The following is a 20102-nucleotide window of genomic DNA, read 5'->3' as shown; positions in this document are numbered from 1 at the left end:
TGCGCTCCGGCGGACAGCAGAGCTCCTGACACAGCTGCAGCTGATCAGCTCATCTATGGACAAGTTAAAGAGCATCTACCGCTAACTTCTCCTTTTATCAAGGCAGGGAAGAGAATCAGGCCAGAATAGATGAATGTTACCAGCAGTGACTAAGTTTGTGGTGTTGAACATGTTACTGGGCATTCTTGTGTAATTGCTACAAAATAATTTGTTGTTTTTCGTTAATTTCTACAGAAGAATATTTATTTTATTATTATTATTTTATATTAAATACATATTTTACTGTATATTACAAATCATTTTGTGGGGACTATTTTTTTTGTTCAAAGATATAAAAGTTTTATATCTTTGAACAAAAAAGGTCGGAGAAACAAAGAAATTGAAACAAAGAAACAATTTTAGTATCAACTTTGTTTTATTAAAACAAAGTTGATACTAAAATTGTTTCTTTTTAGTATTTTAGTATCAACTTTGTTTTATTAAAACAAAGTTGATACTAAAATTGTTTCTTCTCCTTTTTTCCAAATGAGAATCGATAAGAGAATCGATAAAGAATCGAATCGATAAGCAGAATCGATAAGCAGAATCGATAAGAGAATCGGAATCGAAAAAATCTTATCAATTCCCATCCCTATACTCGCCAGAGCTAAACACACTGTCACGGCCTTGAAACATGGAGTTTGAAGCCCTGGTAGACATAGCATCGTCTCCACAATCTGACTCCCAGGGGACCGCCAGAGGTGGGGAGGGTGGAGCCCGCTCCCTCACTAAGGCCTTAAGCTGCTCCAGTTCAGCCCGTAAATCCTCCATCTCACTGCGAGAGGGAGCATCCTTCGCCTTCTTCTGCGTAGGGCCACTGCGCTCGTCATGGGGCCCCGCTTTGCACTTGTCCCGGTGTTTTTTGCGGGAACCTGCACTGCCATAAGCGGGCCCAGAGGGTGGGAGGTCGCTCCTAAACAGGAGGCCTTCCACCTGACGCAGCCGTTCCTCTCTCACTGAGAGCGGCAAAATGCTGCAGTTGATGCAGTAGGGGTGTAACGGTATTTGTATTCGTCCCGTCCCGTCACGGTACGGGGGTCACGGTTCGGTTCACGCAGTCATACGGCGAATACGTCTGACTGAGTTAAAAAAAAAAAAAAAAAAAAATCAATCATCGTTTTTTTTCCCCCTTATAAAACAGTCACGTTCCATTACAGACCTAAATGTGTGCTAGTCTGTGCATATCAATAAATATATGTGCAATTCATATATCATCATAAATTGTAGGCTATAATAACGATAAAATGTTCTAATTCTTAATTTACAACTGTCCTGAACGCATCAGGGCCGTGTGCCAACGCGGATTGGCTGTAAAGCCTGATTTATGGTTCTGCGTTAAATCGACGCAGAGCATACGCCGTGGGGTACGGCGCAGTCTACGGCGAGGTTATCCGGCGACGCGCAACCTTCGCCGTAGGCGCTGCGTTGGTGTAACGCGGTACCATAAATCAGCCTTAACAGTCACAGTGAAGGAGATTAGCGCTAAAGTTTAAAAGAGGACTAAATTTGTACAAAGTTTTGAATGTTACCCCGTTTTCCACGTTACCTGGATTATTTTGGTTTATGGAAGAGTCAACTACCGTTGGTGAGTGAGTGTAACCTTCATAAATAATTTATTTATCAGTTTCTTGACCAGCTGCCTATTTTAATGAGCTTGTGTTGTTGTGAACGAGACCGCCGAGTCTATTCTCTGTTATAGAGCTCAGAAATTATGTTATAGACCGCTGTGTCTATATCTATCTAAATAGATTGTGTAATTTAGACCAGTTATGTTTTTTTTGTATTTAAATTGTATCAAAGAATGAACTGAGTCAGTCCGTGACTATCTCTCTGTGTGTGTGTGTGTGTGTGTGTGTGTGTGTGTGTGTGTGTGTGTGTGTGTGTGTGTGTGTGTGTGTGTGTGTTCTTCTGAACAAGTTTGTGACTTTACTCTGCTTTCTGCAGCATAGGCCTATAGGCTTGGATCAATAAAAGTGAGAATAAATGTAGTTTGATGGGTAGGATGAGGTGTTGTTGAACGTTAAAATGACTATCATAAGGCCCATGGAGAATGCTCCGCCCCCAGACGGCTCTGCCCATATGCAGCAGTAGAGGAGCCCGGGTTCAAGTATTTATTAAAAGTGCTCGAGCCTCGTTACAATGTCCCATCCCGCGCTCACATAAACCAGTCCGTGGTAAAATTAAAAACACTAATGCACAAGTTAAATGTTTTATTCTATTTATTTTACACTTTAATAAGAGATGCTTTTTAGTTTTGTAGCCAATTGAACAAACTTTAACTTTCAAATGCTATGATCAAAATAAAGGAAGAAAAAACTTGTCTTATACATTTGGGACTTTTTGTATTTTTTTTCCCGTTGTACCGAACCCGTACCGAACCCGTACCGAACCCGTACCGAACCGTGACCCCTGTACCGAACCGTGACTTGTGTGTACCGTGACACCCCTATGATGCAGGGGTCGGACAGGGCCTCCCTCAGGTGCCCCACCCCCAGACACTGGGGGTACAATTCATGGCCCTCCTCTACCAACAGTAGAGTGCCACACGATATACAAGCCATCATCGCTTCCTCCGAAAAATAAAAGGGTCAAGTTAGGAAATCTGGGCGAGAACTGAGACTCGATCAGAACATCTAACAGACTCCCCACACCAGTTTTCAATCCAAACAATTTAGTGTGGAGCCAGGCAATCCAGGCGAGAACTGTGGCCACCACAGAACGCGTCCGGAACCTCTGGCCTCAGTTTTTTTTATATATATATATATATAATTTCTTTTTTTTTTAAATGTATATATATATTTCTTTTTTTTTTTTTTTTTTTAAAGCTTAAGTAAAAAATACTTACCAAGCCAGGCTAGGAACCAACAGACGAGAGCAGCGGGCGGACCACTGAACGCGGCTGGGACATCTAGCATGTGGAGGAATCAGCTCCAAACAATTCAAGACTGTTTGTGTGGCTGGGGAGCGAGCCAGCCCGAGACACGGGCGCTCGAATCCTCCAGATCGAAAAAGGGAGAGGTAAGATGGCTTGACAACCACAGCCTTAGAGGGCACAACGTGGGCTCCGACCAAGAGTCACAGGCAGGCTGTCAAACACCACCAACCAGAGTTGAGCTTACCTCCCCGAACCTGCAGAAAAATATAGATCCGAAACACGGATCTACGGAGCGATTAACCTGCGAAGTACGTCAGGTTAACAGCGAGAAGATTCAAGAGGCCGGATGTAGTCTACCGGGCGGTATTTATAGACGCACAGGTAGCCTACACGTCACTCACGTGACACTGTTGTTATTAAATCTCGACCTGCGCGGAGCGCGAGGAGACATATCCACTCTGTTTACTGCCACTGGCAGTCAGGAGGGAATGAAACAGAACTACCTTGTGAAATTGTAAAAAAGGTTTTTGCGATATTTGGCAGTTTTTTCAAATTAGAGGCATTTCTATTGCAGGTTTTTCTTTGCGATATTTAGGTTTTGTGCAGATTTAGGGGTAATGGAAACGCAAATAGTGAGGCCATCTTTCCAAAACCGGTTCCTGCAACAGCACAATGACCCAGAGCACACCAGCAGATCTACGTCACAATGGCTGAAAAATAAAATAATACAGGTTTAGGAATAACTGCAGGACTAAAATGCCAGATCAGATGTCCAATGAACCTCAATGAACTGAAGCAATGTTGTCAAGAGGAATAGACTAAAATACCTACACGGAAACACGAGACTGATAAAATCAAACAGAAATAGAATACTTCAGGTAAGTGAATCGGCAGTCAGTTGAATTATGGGGATATTCGTGGACATATTAATCTGCAACGTCTGCTGAGCTGTTAGGAAACATTGAGAAACACCCTGGCTGATTTTGAATGAAGCGTTGAAAGAAAAACACAACGAACTTCTTGCTTTGTCACTGTTTTGGAAAAGTTTGATCTCAATCTTCCTCTCAGTTCTTTTTTTAAGTGCCTGCGGCATAAACTGCTGGGACAAGTCAGAAGGCATCCAGATCCAAACCTTCCCATCACTCCACACACCTTTGCCCATAGGCAGCTGAAGCCGACAGCAGGGCTGCCATTCATCTCCAGTCATCCCAGCTTTGGCATGTCAAAGGGAACAGTCAGGGTGGGCAGATTATCAGTCACTTGGAGAAAACATTGAGAAATGTTAACCACAGTTTGTGGGGCAAGAGTCATCTTGCTGAAAGGATCTGAGGCGATCGCCTCTTCTTTGTACCGTGTACCGTTTCAGTGCTCCTTTGTGTTTCCATTGGATCCGACTTAATGGAAATATTTGGACAAAAGCACAGTTCTTGTAATTTTAACAGTTTACCGAAATATTTCTCGTGAATCCTGAACTTGCAGTCATAAAAAGCCTTCGGGGCAGGTAAAACAGACCATTAATAACTGCAAAAACAAAGCAAAGCGATCATTAGGAGCAACCACACCGATTTGTACCTGTGAGATTAAAAAATGGACAGCAATGAATGAGTGTGGGACCTTCTCTACAAACAAAACATCTTGCCAATCGGAAATATGTGTGCAGGACGCAGTGATGATTTTGATTAAATCTGGACCAAACAAGTCTCAAAAACAGAACAGCAGGCCCGGATAAGAAACAATTCTGGCCTTTTCTTTGGGACAAATAAAACTAATACCAACTGCACAGACTGCAACAAGGTGACGGGAAGAAAAGGGGAATTACATGAATATTGGTGAGTTGCCGTGATTCAGGCTCATGCCTTGTTTCTACTGGGCCCTGACCCATCCATATAAACCGCAGAACGCGCCCCCTTGTCTTCAATGGGAGGAAGTACGGTCCTGGTATGGCTCAATGATGCTCAACGATGCTAATGTTGGTAACGCCAACTTGTTGCTTTCACAAGAAACTATTCTAATAGCGGTGAACACTTGTAGGTTGGACAGTTTCACTACACAGACAACCGTAAGAAGTTTATCAGAACTGCTATACTGCTAGTTATTTGTGCAGTGCAAACTAACATCGGATGCTAGCTCAGCGAATATTTATATTCTCTCTGAAATCTACTGCAAGAATTAATGTTTATTAATGCAGGCCTCATAATATCCTGGTCATAATGCCCCCCGGTGTTCAAGGCGGGGAATTACAGCTGCTTAACAGATGGGGATGCTAACACTGCTAACATCGCTAACACCAACACCAACTTGTATAGACTACAACATAGCAACATATCTGTTTTTGTTTTTTAAATGTTGTTTTCAGAGACATTTTTTTCCATCCATCCATCCATCGTCCGCCGCTTATCCGTTCCCGGGTTGTGGGGGCAGCAGTCTCAACAGGGGTGCCCAGACTTCCTTCACCCCAGACACTTCCTCCAGCTCTTCCGAGGGGAGTCCGAGGCGTTCCCAGGCCAGCCGAGAGACATAGTCTCTCCAGCGTGTCCTGGGTCTTCCCCGGGGTCTCCTCCCGGTGGGACATGCCTGGAACACCTCCCTAGGGAGGCGTCCAGGAGGATCCGGTACAGATGCCCAAGCCACCTCAGCTGACTCAATGTGAAGGAGCAGCAGCTCGACTCCGAGCTCCTCCCGGGTGACCGAACTCCTCACCCTATCTCTAAGGGAGCGTCCAGCCACCCTGCGGAGGAAACTCATCTCGGCCGCTTGTATCCGCAATCTCGTCCTTTCGGTCACTACCCAAAGTTCATGACCGTAGGTGAGGGTAGGGGCGTAGATTGACTGGTAAATCGAGAGCTTCGCCTTTCGACTCAGCTCCTTCCTCACCACAACGGTCCGGTACATCGACTGCATAACTGCGGACGCTGCACCAATCCGTCTGTCAATCTCCCGCTCCATAGTTCCCTCACTCGTGAACAAGACCCTGAGATACTTGAACTCCTCCACCTGAGGCAGGACTTCTCCACCCACCCGGAGAAGGCACGCCACAATTTCCCGGTAAAGAACCATGGCCTCGGTCTTGGAGGTGCTGATTCTCATCCCTGCCGCGTCGCACGAAATCCTGTGGTTCCCAAACCGGATCCCCTCTGGCCCCTGGCTGCACCTAGAAATCCTGTCCATAAAAATTATGAACAGGACCGGTGACAAAGGGCAGCCCTGCTGGAGTCCAACATGCACCGGGAACAAGTCTGATCTACTGCTGGCAATGCGAACCAGACTCCTGCTCCTATCATACAGAGACCGGACAGCCCTTAATAGAGGGCCCCGGACTCCATACTCACCGAGCGCCCCCCACAGAATGGCACGAGGGACACGGTCAAATGCCTTCTCCAGATCCACAAAACACATGTAGACTGGTTGGGCAAATTCCCATGAACCCTCGAGCACCCTGCGGAGGGTGTAAAGCTGGTCCAGTGTACCGCGACCGGGACGAAAACCGCATTGTTCCTCCTGAATCTGAGGTTCAACTATCAGCCGTATTCTCCTTTCCAGTACCCTGGCGTAGACTTTCCCGGGGAGGCTGAGAAGTGTGGTCCCCCTATAGTTGGAACACATTTTCCGGTTTGCCACTCCAACGGTACTGTCCCCTTCCTCCATGCAATGTCGCAGAGGCGTGTCAACAAAGACAGCCCTACGACATCCAGAGACTTGAGGTACTCAGGGCGAATCTCATCCACCCCCGGTGCCACTGAGGAGCTTACGAACTACCTCAGTGACCTCGGCTTGGGTGATGGATGAGCACGCCTCAGAGTCCCCACTCTCTGCTTCCTCAATGGAAGGCATGTCAGTCGAGTTGAGTAGATCTTCGAAGTATTCCTTCCACCGACAATGTCCCCAGTCGAGGTCAACAGCTCCCCACCCACACCGTAAACGGTGCCGACAGAGTACTGCTTCCCCCTTCTGAGGTGCCGAACGGTCCGCCAGAATTTCCTCGAGGCCGACCGAAAGTCTTCCTCCATGCCCTCACCGAACTCGCTTGGCCTGCTGGTACCCATCTACTGCTTCAGGAGTCCCACAGGCTAACATAGCCCGGTAGGACTCCTTCTTCAGTCTGACGGCATCCTGTATTTCTGGTGTCCACCACCGGGTTCTAGGATTGCCGCCACGACAGGCACCGGAGACCTTGCGACCACAACTTCGAGCCGCCGCGTTGACAATGGAGGCACCTTTTCCCGACCCGAAGGCGCAGGGAAGCGACTCTCTCGTTCACCGGGGTGAACTCCAACACATGGCGACTAAGCTGGGGGGCTATAACCAAGCCCACACCAGCCCGCCGCCTCTCACCCTGGGCAACTCCAGAGTAGTGGAGGGTCCAGCCCCCTTCAAGGAGCTGGGTTCCAGAGCCCAAGCTATGTGTGGAGGTGAGCCCAACTATTCCTAGCTGGTATCTCTCAACCTCACGCACAAGCTCCGGCTCCTTCCCCCCCAGCGAGGTGACATTCCATGTCCCCACTGTGAGGGTTTTGGTCTAGGGATTGGGTCGTCGAGGCACCCCGCCACGACTGCTACCCAGTCCACATGGCACCGGCCTGCCATGGTCCTTCCTGCGGGTGGTGGGCCTACAGGAAGGCGGGCCCACGTCGCCATTTCGGGCTGAGCCCGGCCGGGTCCCACGGGCAAAGACCCGGCCACCAGGGGCTCGCCTACGAGCCCCAACCCCAGGCCTGGCTCCAGGGAGGGGTCTCGGTGACGCCGATCCGGGCGACGTAACGGTCCTCGCTGTCTTCCTCTTCATAACAAGCTTGTGAACCGCTCTTAGTCTGGCCCGTCACCTAGGACCTGTTTGCCATGGGAGACCCTACCAGGGGCGTAATGCCCCCGACAACATAGCTCCTAGGATCACTCAGACATTTTTTTTTTAATTTTAAATAATTTCATGAGAATATATAAAAAAAACTTTACCCCAACTTTATGAGCAAGAGTGTGTATACTTTTTCTAAATCCTGCTAGTCGTTAATACAGTGATATAAAGTATTTAATCTTAGAAAGCAAGCTATAGGGCCTTGGATAACTCCATAGGTTGAATGGGTCATTTACAGAGGCGATCGCCCTCCAGGCAGCAAAGGTTCGAGTCCTGTTGCTCTTTGCTACATGTCTTCCCCTCTCTCCCCACCTTTACTGTCCAAGTAGCTACTAGTGCCACAAAAATCTAAAAAGAAGCAACATAGATAAATATATACTCAAACAAACCATAAAACTGTATTCACCCATGAATATCCAGATACATATACAGTAGCAATTTGTGCTGTAATCATAAGACCACCACAGCCATTAGAGGGCCTCTAATGCAAGCATCTGGATTGAAGAAGAAAACCCTGAATAAGAAAATTCAGTCTAATAAAAAAAAGATATTATTCACTGTAAAGAAGAAACTGTGGATTAAATATGCATTTATGTCTTTTTCTGATCCAAAAACGTTTTCTTGCAGATTCATGAGTTAATGAAGTCAGATTTTCTGGAGATTTTCTCCACCCCCACGTTACTTTTTCTCCTCAAATATCCATAGCTCAACATGAGTTTGCACTTTAGATGAACATGTTACAACTTTAGCCTATAATTATTGTATCCAGAAAATATGGAAAACCGCAGTTCAAACCGCAGTCAATCTCTACTAACCTCAATATTAAAATGTTCAACTTTACACCAGAAATGAACACCCTGTTACAAGGTCCTGTCCCCTGGAACAAGAGTCCACATCTTTCACAACAATATGGGGGATGAATTATATATGCATTTCTTTCTTTCTTCTCCCATTTATGTATTATGATGTTTTCTGAGTGACAGCTGCATTGCAGTCTATGACTTTATTGTTCTACCTACTTACTGCTTTGCATTTTTTGTTAAATTGACATTTGAGGTGTAAAACAACAACTTTGGGAGCACAATCTGGCTTGCTTTGAAGGTCTGTAAGTCTGAGAGGGCCAGGCTTGTGGCGTGTCCCTGAAAGCCGAAGCCGTGGCTGAATGGGGGCTTGTGGCTGCGGACTCGAATCGTCAGACTGAGCTAGACCCTGTTCCTTTGCCCCGAACCAATTCCTTGGCCAAGCTGGGAACGTCCATGCTGTCGGCTTCTCAGTCCGAGTCACCAAACTGGGCCATGGCTAGCGTCAGGTGGTAACAAATGATCTCCGGCAGTCCTCACTTTGGCCAGATGATCCTCATTTCAGATGCCTGTTTGGTAGACGGTTGCTGCAAATCATCTTGAAGGGTTTAAACTCGGCCATCACACTGGAGTTCTGCGGTAAAGTGGGCCCCAAGCAGTTTTGTCCGTTTTACTTCTGTCACCTGTCAGAACCACGAGTGACTGATGATCCACATGGAAAGTGGGGAAAAACAAGTGTCTATCTTCATTATTGTGTAGTCAAGAAACTGGTTTCTTCAAGTTGCTGATGCTTTACATTCCTCCCTTTTCGTGGTTGCTCTCTCCACAGACGTGCAACAGAGCAACGACATTCCCCTGAGCAGTCTATGCATTTAATTGATGGATTTCAGTGCTAATTTCAACCAGAACAGCAATTTTAATCATTTAGATATCACAGTGTTGACATGCTATACCTGAGGGAGTATTTTCATAACCTGACTCAAATTATTCGTCAGATTTCTAAGCAGTGGTTGGACATGGTTCGGGACATCTCTCTGGCATCCAACCCAAATCTACCCCTCTGGATACAGCTATGTAGCTATGTATGTTTGACTTGTATTGGAAAATAATAAAATAGGAATAAATGTACAAAGCCTCACAAATCAACAACTAGTTCCAGAAATACCTGATGAACCATCTCAAAGTTGGACACCAATCCTTCGCTGGTGTCCTCAAGACTCCACATCTTTGCCATTGCATTCATGGGTTCACAAGTCATTTGACCATGATTTGCATTTTGGTGCACAGCTATAATAATAAAAGTTGTAAATGAAAAAGTAAAAAACAGCTTTAATTATTTCAAAATCATCTAATTTATTCAATTTACAATTACCTACATCTTCCGAAAGCACACTTTGACTGACTACAGACTTTTGTACAGACTCACCCGGCACTTTAAAACCTCATTTTGTACATTTCCGGTCTACATTTTATTTTACTGTTTATACTTTTTATTGTTTATACATTTCATTTTATTTTATCTCTTATATATTTGTTTTTATATTTGTATTGTGTTGCACCAATCCCCATAACAAATTCCTCGTGTGAAAACTTGGCAATAAACCCTTTTCTGATTCTGGTTCTGATTCTGATTCTAAATGACTGTAAACTGCAAACAAAGCAACTGTCCAACGTCTGATCTTATTTTTGTGACTAAATTATAACATTTATTTCCACTGTAGTTATATTACAGCCTTTCTGAAGATCAGGACACCGTTATGTACCAAGACAAATGTTTAAATTCAGTTCTTCAGTAAGTTGAGCGCAGCAGTTTCAGATCACAGGCCGTGAGCGCCCTCTCGTGGGTGACCGGGGTCATTACACACGGAATTATAGACCCGGGTTTGATGGTTGGTGCTGTCGCCTTCCAGCAAGATGGTTGCACGTTCAAACCCCAACTGGCGTCTCCCTCTGAGGAGATCTCATGCTCTCACCACTCCCCTGTCTTGAAGGAATATTGTTAGAAAAGATGCACATCAATCTGGAAAGGGTTATAAAACCATCAGTTCAATGTTCTGCAGTGAAAAAGTTTCCCATGTACATCCCAGCAAACATGGTTGTGGTTTCCCCATCCTCAACACTTCTACATCAAATTAAGTGATGTAACACATCATTAATGAGGTTTACTAGCAAGTAACTCTAATGACCACATTTGTTGAGTTAGTAGTGGAGTAACTGTTGGAATATGACCCTGACCTTAACATGACTTTGTCATTCTCCTTCATATTAAATCACAACCTCACAACGACTGACTTTCTTTCTTCCTTTTTAATAAAGGCAATAGGTTTATTCATATTTTGGTATTACATAATTCAAGTTTTTACAGATTTGGTTCACAGAAGAATCACATATTTAACTGAAAAAATTTCCCTACATGAGACAGTTCTTTAATAGTAACTTAAATAATAGTACAGTACAAAAATAAGTGGAATTATCACAAAACATTTTTTTTTCCTTATGAAGAAGGTACAGTGGCACAGCATTTATAGAAAAAACATAGAACAATAAAAAAGATCCTCCTTTTTTTGTGTCGCAGCAGCCAGCCGATTAAAAACGATACATTCACTGACTTTCTTCTGGCAAAAAGGCACTACAGAGCAGACTTGGGCCAAGCAGCGTTTGCACATATGGCTTTTTTCTTCTTCTTGCCACAGAGATGGGCGGTGCTGGGCGGCGCTGGGCGGCGCCGAGACTGGAGGTGTGAGGTTGCTCGCAGGACAGTCAAAAACAATACAGGAGTTCATCTCAGCGTCCCGATGTAGTTGTTGACAAAACGCTACGACTCCTTGCAAGTGCCAGTTGGCCCAAGTCTGAAAAAGAATCCCGGATTCATTCAAAACCAGGAAAAAATTAAACCAAAAAAACGAGTCCGCACAAAGAGTCCCGCCGCCAGGTCCGAAACAAACTCTGACTGAAGTAAACTGAGCTGGTTCTCAAGCCTGGTTTGCAGCGCGGGGACATCAAGGCAGCTCTACTGAGCCAGTCCGGCATCTTTAGCCATGCCGTAGAAGATTCCCCTCCGTGATATGAGGTTCGTGGGAGTATCAAATTCGGCTACCTGTCCCTTGTCCAACACCAGCACTCTGCAGGACGACACAATACAAGACACTTCAGTCGCAAAGCAGGAAACGGCAAACCTCACACATATAACATCAAATATTTAAGCTTAAGGAAAACAAATCGGCTCCCCGTGACTTTCGGGCTCGGCTACTGAGCTGAAACAGATGTTAGCTACACATATCTGCCAGCGGTACGGCTACATTTCTGGGCTCGGAGGTGTGTCAGCCTCTGACATAAGACATAACAAAGTGGGACAAAGTGGTGTTACAAGAGGTATTGTTAGTGTCTCTTTCATCAACACGGTAGACGTATGCGACCCCATGTGGTCAGAAGTGGTACTGCTACAAAGACTGGCCTTAATAATTTAAAGGAGCATGAGGCTCCTTTTAAGAAATGAGACTCTCTAGCGCCACCCTTCACCACGACGGCTGTTGGGGGTACTGCAGCCAACAGTGAAGCCGGCACGGGAGAACGGGGAGAACGCACATGCAGCGTCATGTGACGTCACATCCGCAGCCCAGCGCGGGAAATTTGGGACCGAATTGCAGCACATTTTGCAGCACACAGTCTGTTCAAGGCAAAGGAGAGATACACTAGAGGGCTCACTCTTTTGGGTTTGGAACGCTTCATCTGACATTATTACTAGAAAACTTAAAATGTATAGATTTTTTTCATAAATCCTGCCACAATCCTGCCTCAAGCTCCTTTAAATTAAATTGAATGAAAATACAACTTGTCTCCAACCTTGTGTAGTCCATGATAGTGTTGAGTCTGTGTGCGATGGTGAAGACGGTGCAGCCTTCAAACTGAGTCCTTATGGTGGACTGGATGAGGTCATCGGTCTCCAGGTCGATAGCAGCGGTAGCTTCATCCAGGATGAGGATCCTGGTCTTCCTCAGAAGAGCCCGAGCCAGACACACCAGCTGCCTCTGACCCACGCTGAAGACACAAAGACGTATTAAAACAAACTTCACAAAGAGCCCTTATTTCCAGCATTTCCTGTCCCGGCAGCGCACCTGAGGTTCTCTCCTCCCTCTGCGCACTCCAGCTCCAGCTTTGACGGCTGATTGCTGACAAACTTGTGGAGGTGGGAATGTTCCAGAGCTTTCCAGACCTCTTCGTCGTCGTACTTGTCGAACGGGTCGAGGTTCATCCTCAGAGTCCCGGAGAACAGCACGGGCTCCTGTGGACGAGACGGGGCTGTGAGGATCGGTAGTTGTCAGTAGTTGACTCGTCACTGCCCTCTGGTGGCGGTGATGCACAATAACCACACAAGTTATCTGGGGTCGTGACGAAAACCTTTAGATGAACGAATGTCTGAAAATGGAACTAAGTTCTACTGTAAATAATAGTTGAATGGATTTGCAACAGGCATTTTATTAATAGCTGAAGAAATGGGGATAAAATATATCTATATTAAGGTGCATAATGATTGAATAATATAGAAACTTGGTAAATTGCTATCCTTACTCGTTGTTTTCAAGACATTAAAACGCCGGCTGTACTGTCGCTAATTTAACTGATGCTTCATCACAACCTCCGTGCCCTCAAAACATCTTATATAAACCACTAAACGCCTGATTCCTTCTTCCTTCTTCTATTCGCAGCTTTGAATCTGGAAGTTGGTAAAGAATAAGAAGCCAACTTCACCGGTGTGACGGTTTCACTGCGAACCAGCTGGAGTTGTTGTGGATGAGAGGTCGCTTGCGCTTGTTTGGTTCTTTTTTTTCATCTTTATGTGTTAGTAAAACACTTTAAGTTAAGTATAAAATGTGCTGTACTGATAAAATTGGCTTGTCTGGTGTGTTTTCAGCCGAACTGTGAAGTAGAGGGTTGCATTGCGATTGGGTCCCGCCGGACCCAACGCAAATCTCGTGGGAGCGGGCATTTTGAACTTTGCAGTGGACGGCCAAAAAAAACACTGCAGGATCGGGATGTAGTCCAGTGACTAGATGGAAATCGATGACGTGGATAAGCACCTCAAACAAGGTCTTTGCAAAACAAAGACAAAGCAAGGCGAGTCAGATATTTGGAGGAACTGCGTTTAGTGTCTGTGGCGTAGGAAGAGAGACGCGGGATTGGGACCTCAGTCGGTCAACATTCTCTTCCTGATGCGTGTGCAAAAGGTGAAATAGTTTGTGCGATGATGACTATGATGCATCTAATTTTCAGTCAGGTGGCCTATGAACTGTCAATTATCCATCAAGCTCCACAATTATCATGTTAACATTAAATCAGATAGATTTGTCCAGGACATTTCTCTTGCAGGACGGGAGAAGACACAAAATCAATGCATCTCTATTATTGTGCGGGCATGAATTCTCAGAGTTTTGCGGGTGCGGGCGGGACTGTAACAGTGGTAATGGTCAGAAATTCAGCGGGAGCGGGCAGGAGTGGGATTAAGAAAACAGTCCCGCGCAGGGCTCTACTGTGAAGTGATTCAAACTAAAAAGGTATAAATGAGGAGAATAATCCTCAGCAGGAGGAGGGTTGTGCACCTGAGGGATGATGGTGAGCTTCGACCGCAGGTCGTGGAGGCCGATCTCTGATATCTTCACCCCATCGATGGTGATCTCTCCCGCCGCAGCTTCCAGCAGCCGGAACAGGCAGAGCGTCATGGACGATTTTCCAGCCCCTGTGCGACCTACAATCCCAATCTTCTCCCCTCCCTTGACATTCAGCGTGATGTTCCTCAGGACCAGGTCCAGGCCCTCTCGGTACCGGACGCTGTAGCCGTGGAACTCCACGTTCCCCTCCGTGGGCCACTCAGGAGGCGGCTTCTTGTCCTCCACTTCCCAGGGGGCCTGTGAGAACAAATGGAGAAACCTCCCTGAACAACCAATTAATCCTCTTGGCTCTTAGCAGAACCCACTTGGTTCTTTTACTGCGCCTCTGGGAAGTATCCCTGCTGAACCGGTACACTGTGTAAAGTACAAAATGCCCTGATTGTCTTCAGTAATGCAGTTTATTTCTGGATCTAGTTACATTTATTGGTCTGTTGCAGTTCGGGCTGATTGGTGGGTTCGTTCGAAGGAATGTGGGCAAATTAATACATTCTTTAGTGCGGCTCAGAGCTAAGTCCACTTTAAAAACAAACACAAGGGAGCTCCAACTTCAGCTTCTGTGCAACATGAGAAATGAGGAGGAGTGCGCACATCTCGTACGCACGCGCCTGCATGACGCACAACCCACCTCCGTCTTGGTCTCGGAGTACTCCTTCACTCTCTCCACGGCTACGATGTTGTTCTCCAGGTCAGAGGTCATCCGGACCATCCAGTTCAGAGACATGGTCACCTGTTGGGGCGAAACGCATCAGGAGCTGAGTCCGCAGCACAACGCAGTACCTGCACGTGTGGGTTTGTCCAGTTCCTCTCATGCAGCCTGTGATGGGCTCGTTACCTGCAGAGCGTAGGACACCGACAGACCCACCAGGCCGGGGCTCAGGCTGTTCTTTCCCGTCACCGCGAACACAGCGGCGAACAGCACGATGCAGTTCCCGATGAACTCGATACGCACTCCGAGCCACCTGTGAGACAGCAGGCTGTTAAAGCCCCTCTGTGCCAAACTCAGCTGCTAAAAACACAATCATCCTCATCCAGGTCCCAATAACAGCCAAAGACAATGTGGTTAACGTGGTTAACGTGGTTAACGTGGTTAACGTGGTTAACGTGGTTAACGTGGTTAACGTGGTTAACGCATCTTTTCTGAACGCCTCACCAGAACGCGAAGGCGGGACCATAATACACCTGTGCTCGCAGCTCTTCATTGGCTCCCCGTCCGTTATAGGATCAATTTTAAAATGTATATGTCCATCAATTTAAAAATGTAAACAATTTAAAATTTAAATGTCCATAGAGCTTCTCGGGCTCTTTGGTCAGCTGACAAACTCCAGGCTAAAGAGCAGGGGGGGCCGGGCCTTTGCAGTAACTGGCCCCAAACTCTGAAACTCTGATGTGTGCAGCCATGTTGTTTTAAATTGTGTTCTAAATAATCTGTGTATTTTTCCTTAGTATTATATTACTTGTTACTGTATCTCTTTTTTATTGTGACCTTTCAAGGGACTGCAGATGCAAATTAGCTTAAAGCTATAATCTGGTACAGTGCATCAGATGGCAACATTTATGTTTTAACTGTACACTGTCCCTTTTTAAATAAAATTGAATTGAATTGAAACAAGCTGCCTGGCTCCTTTTATATTTTTTAATCTCATCTTAAAACTCATTTTTACTCACAAGCATTTAACTCGCCATGATTTTTTTATTTTATTTATGTATTATATGTTTTACGTAGTTCTGTTTATTTTTTTTTTTCTTTCGCTTGTCCTGCACTTTGGTCAGCTGTTGTTGTTTTTAAAATGCTATGATAAATAAACTTGAACTCGAACTATTAGACGCTGAAGGCGTCGTGGAAAAAGTGACTGAACCTCAGGATTTAAGAGCTGGTTCAAGTCGTGTTCAAAAGGCTGATGGACAGGCTGGACAGGGTCGCTGTCCTCATCAGCCCACGTGTCCTGAGCTTTAGCTGGAGGACGTTTTAAACCTCATTACAGATTCTGCGTTCAGCTTTTAGAATCATTGCTAGCATGGATAAGGACGTAAAAGTCCATCAATCAACGCTGATAGATCGATTTAATGACAAACAATCCAAAAGCACCGATACATGGATCAGATATCGAAACTACATGTTATCACCTTTTATAGTTATTTTTAATTTATCTGTCTCGTTTAACTCAGAAATAAACATCTGACATATGACATTGTATCAAATCAATGGCTAACGCCGTATTACGGCAGATTTCCTTCTTTTTCCTTTATCTCTGAGAACATTGGACGGTCAGTTGTGATGAAACTTGTGATCTGCAACATGCTGACGGATGCCTCAACTCTTTCAGATGGATCTGTGTCACTTTTCAGCAAACAAACTGCCCTTGTCCATATGTCCGAAGATCCTTCGGTCGATGTTTCTTCTAAAAGTTGTTCCAGATGTGCAAACTACGGAAACTACCTTGATAAAGACGAGAGACATTATAGATGTGCCTTATCACCTTAATTACATTGTTTTTGTCTGTTATTGTGACTTAAATGGAGATTTATGAGATTTTAAAAAACAAGTCCTCCTAATTATTTCACATGAATGAATATGGCGCTAACATAATGCCAAGGAGGAAAGACATCAGCAATGCTCCCAGAGAAGCAATCCTTGCTGCACAGCGATCCATAAAAAGGTTATAAGGTCCACAGTGAGCAAGATTATCCATGAGTGGAAAACTTTCACGACAGTCGTCATTCTTCCACAGAGTGAACGTCTCACGAGGTTGTGCCCAAGGGGTCCATCGGGACCGGACCCTGATCCAGCTACAAGAACTCAGCTAGTTGAGCTTTCTGGCGCCCCAGATACCACAATGTTTGTCAAAAATCAATGACAGGGCAACAGCACCAAGACCTCATCCCAACTGTGGAGCACGGTGGTGGAGGGGTGATGATTTGGGCTCGTTCTGACCGTGACTGTACCTTTCGGCACTATTCCACTAGTATCTACTCAGCCCGGCTCGGCTCGCCTCAGTTTGGTTCGTTCCCACTAGGGGTCTAACGTGCCGAGTAGATACTTTTTCTGTATCTATTCTGCTGAGGTTCTGAGTGGCTGAGTCGGCTGTATCTGACATCATCACACAACAGGACACCGATTGGTCGGGGGGTTGGAGTCAGACGTCTGAGTCAGGATGTGACATCAGCGAAAGAGCGACTCTGACGGCTTCTTGTTCATTTTATTCAACCAGCGCAAAAGTCTGTTTGGTGATCCAACTCTGAGGTGCAGATGTTCATAGACCTGGTGGCTGAGGAGAGAATTAAAAAGGGATCTAGACGGGTGATAAGGAACGACAAGATCCACCAGGAGCTCTGTCACTTCATAGCTGCTCGTGGCTCCCAGCTGACTTTTCAGCAGCGCAGAGACAAACTAAAAACATTAAAAAGCCTTGCTGCTTGAAGCTTCTCTCACTCTCATTTTTTAACTTGATATCGGACACAAGCCACAGACCGAGCAGCACATACATCATCTCCTCCAGGTTCTACATCTTTAGTGTTGTCGTCTTCTTCGTTTAGATCTCACAATCAAATATGTCACAGCAGCTTCGCTCCAACCTCCTACTTCTGCTCCAGATGCTGAATTGTTATGGAAAAGAAACCAGGCCGAGTTGAGCCGAGCTGAGCTGAGATGAGTAGAGCTAAGTAGGTACTAGTGGAAAAGTGACATTTGAGTCAAACGTTAGGCCATGTGTCGACTGGTTCAACTTTTGCAGATATGATGTCTCGCAGCGGGGCAAAGACTGAAAGTCCACCAGCAAAGTGGAACAACTGAAAAAGTAAAGAGGCGATCAGTGGAGACCTCGGCTCAACACGACCGTGCATCAACAGAATAAACAAACATCTGCAAGCTTTAATGAGCAGAACTTTCACCACACAGAACAAGAGAGCTGCTGTTCACCTGAGCTCAGGCAGGACACTTACCTGTTGGACACTATACCCGGGTAGTAACTCTTTTGGTTCTCATCAACTTTCATGTCACTCATCAGAACAAAGGCAGAGTTCCTGCCGTAGGCTCGGATTACGCTCGAGCCAGTGATGGTCTCAGAGAAATGGGAGTATATGGGAGAGCGGCTGACCGACTCCAGACGCTTAAGCTGCCGAGACGTGGCAACGTAAAATCTCTACAGGGGGTGAGGAGGGGAGGGGGGGCGGGTGGGGGGGAGAGAAACAAACACAACATTAAAACCTGACCGGGCTTCACTCATGCTCAGAAATTTGAAAACAAATATGTTGCACATAGAAGAGCCCACACGCATACACACTCGCACGCACACGGCGTAATGAAGGAAGCATGTGCGAACAAAACACCTGCAGGGAACATCTGATATTTTAGTTTTCAGTTGGTTGAAAAGGTGCCAGCTAGTGTTCCCGGACGGTCTGCACCAGCCTCAGGAATGCTGTAACACCCCGCGCTGCATGTAAACAGTTTAATCAGTAATGTTGTAATAACAGCTTCAGCCGCGCTCTCCACAGAGCTGCCAGGATCTTTAGCTGCAGGTGTTTTGTTTATCAGTGCACATTTAACTCCATTAAAATCAAATTTATGTCCTAATAAAGACGATTTTATTCCCCCAAAGAATTAGAAATCTGAAGCAACAGTTTTGTTTCCCCCCCCTCCCGAGCACCAACAATGTCCTCATATGCATCAATCAAACTGATCAGACATGCAGCAAAGGGACGGCCATGCAGAGTAGATGCCATGACGAAGCAGCAGGGATGAAGTGATTTTCGTGTTAGCGCCACCACTTTTATTCATTCGGAGGTCCAGTTAGAAAGACAGCGAGCACCCTCTTTCTCACGGAGATCATTGCACCTTATTTGATATTAATGTCAGGTTTTGTAGAGAGGATTGAAACAGCTATTCAAATATTTCTGAAAGGCTTCTGTGAGTCAAGCCCACCTATCAACACTCCCAACATGACAAAGGATCAACGCAGAAATGAACCTAAGAGCCATTAGCTTATCCACTCATTAATCTAAATTAGTGGTAATTAATCTAGCTTTGCAAAACAAAAAAGTTTTGATTTGGAATTTTGCCAGAAAATCATTGATTAAAAGAAAAGGAAACGCAGTGACTTGTTTTCTGACTAACACAACCACTAACTAATATCCTCATTAAACCTCCGTGACGTTGGTCATCTCGTTAAAGACTGATCTCAACCAATCAGTCCACGTCACAGGACGGAGTAAACTCTGGACCAGGCTCTGCTTGACTGCAGTTTAAAGGTAGGGTAAGTGATTTCTGGATGACATCACGTCTGCTGATATATGAGCACCATAAGCTCTCCCAGGCCCAATCTTATTAAGTATAAGATAAACATTGACACACTCTGTTCTTTTTGTGGTAATGTGGACGAAACAATACCTCACTTATTCTGGAATCGCACATATACTCAAGTTCTCTGGATTGATCTTAATAATTTTATAAATGCTAAAGTTGATTCTTTCTTTAAGTTGAGCATTCAACATGTACTATTTGGTGTATCAAAAAATGATATGACAAGCCCAGACGAAGTATATTTAATCAACCTTCTCTTAATTATTGCTAAATATCATATTCACTGTACTAAATTTGCTAGTCAACGTCCAAATATAAGCTATATTAATATCGTATTCAGACAGTCTTAAACAGAGCATAAACCCCAAAGAGGTTAAAACGAGAAGCCTACATATGTGAAAAATATGATATTTCCTGATCTTTTGTTTTTATTTATTTTTCCTCCTTAAACTTCAAGCCTTCTATTTTATTTTGATATATAATTTACTGTGCTTAATTTGTAACTGCATTTTATCCTGAAGTTTTGTACCTTTTCTGTATATATCTGTCAATAAAAAAAACAAAGAAAAAGCTCTCC

At 45.1% G+C, this 20102-nt stretch overlaps 1 protein-coding gene across 2 annotated transcripts in view; it reads right to left on the bottom strand.

The window, feature by feature from the left end:
• Positions 1-10861: 10861 nt before the first annotated feature.
• abcc3 (ATP-binding cassette, sub-family C (CFTR/MRP), member 3) overlaps positions 10862-20102 on the bottom strand; it is a 69404-nt gene continuing 60163 nt past the window's right edge. For both annotated transcript variants that reach the window (XM_061708523.1, XM_061708522.1), the window contains exons 24-30: positions 18169-18368; positions 15062-15188; positions 14855-14956; positions 14161-14466; positions 12679-12845; positions 12407-12601; positions 10862-11685 (exon numbers count right to left, since the gene is read on the bottom strand). In XM_061708523.1, coding sequence (XP_061564507.1) covers positions 11574-11685; positions 12407-12601; positions 12679-12845; positions 14161-14466; positions 14855-14956; positions 15062-15188; positions 18169-18368 — 1209 coding nt within the window. In that variant the 3' untranslated portion in view covers positions 10862-11573. The remainder of the gene's footprint in view (positions 11686-12406; positions 12602-12678; positions 12846-14160; positions 14467-14854; positions 14957-15061; positions 15189-18168; positions 18369-20102) is intronic.

The sequence above is a fragment of the Cololabis saira genome, chromosome 19 (assembly GCF_033807715.1).
Source record: "Cololabis saira isolate AMF1-May2022 chromosome 19, fColSai1.1, whole genome shotgun sequence".
NCBI lineage: Eukaryota > Metazoa > Chordata > Actinopteri > Beloniformes > Belonidae > Cololabis > Cololabis saira.
This window is presented reverse-complemented; position numbering and strand designations above follow the sequence as displayed.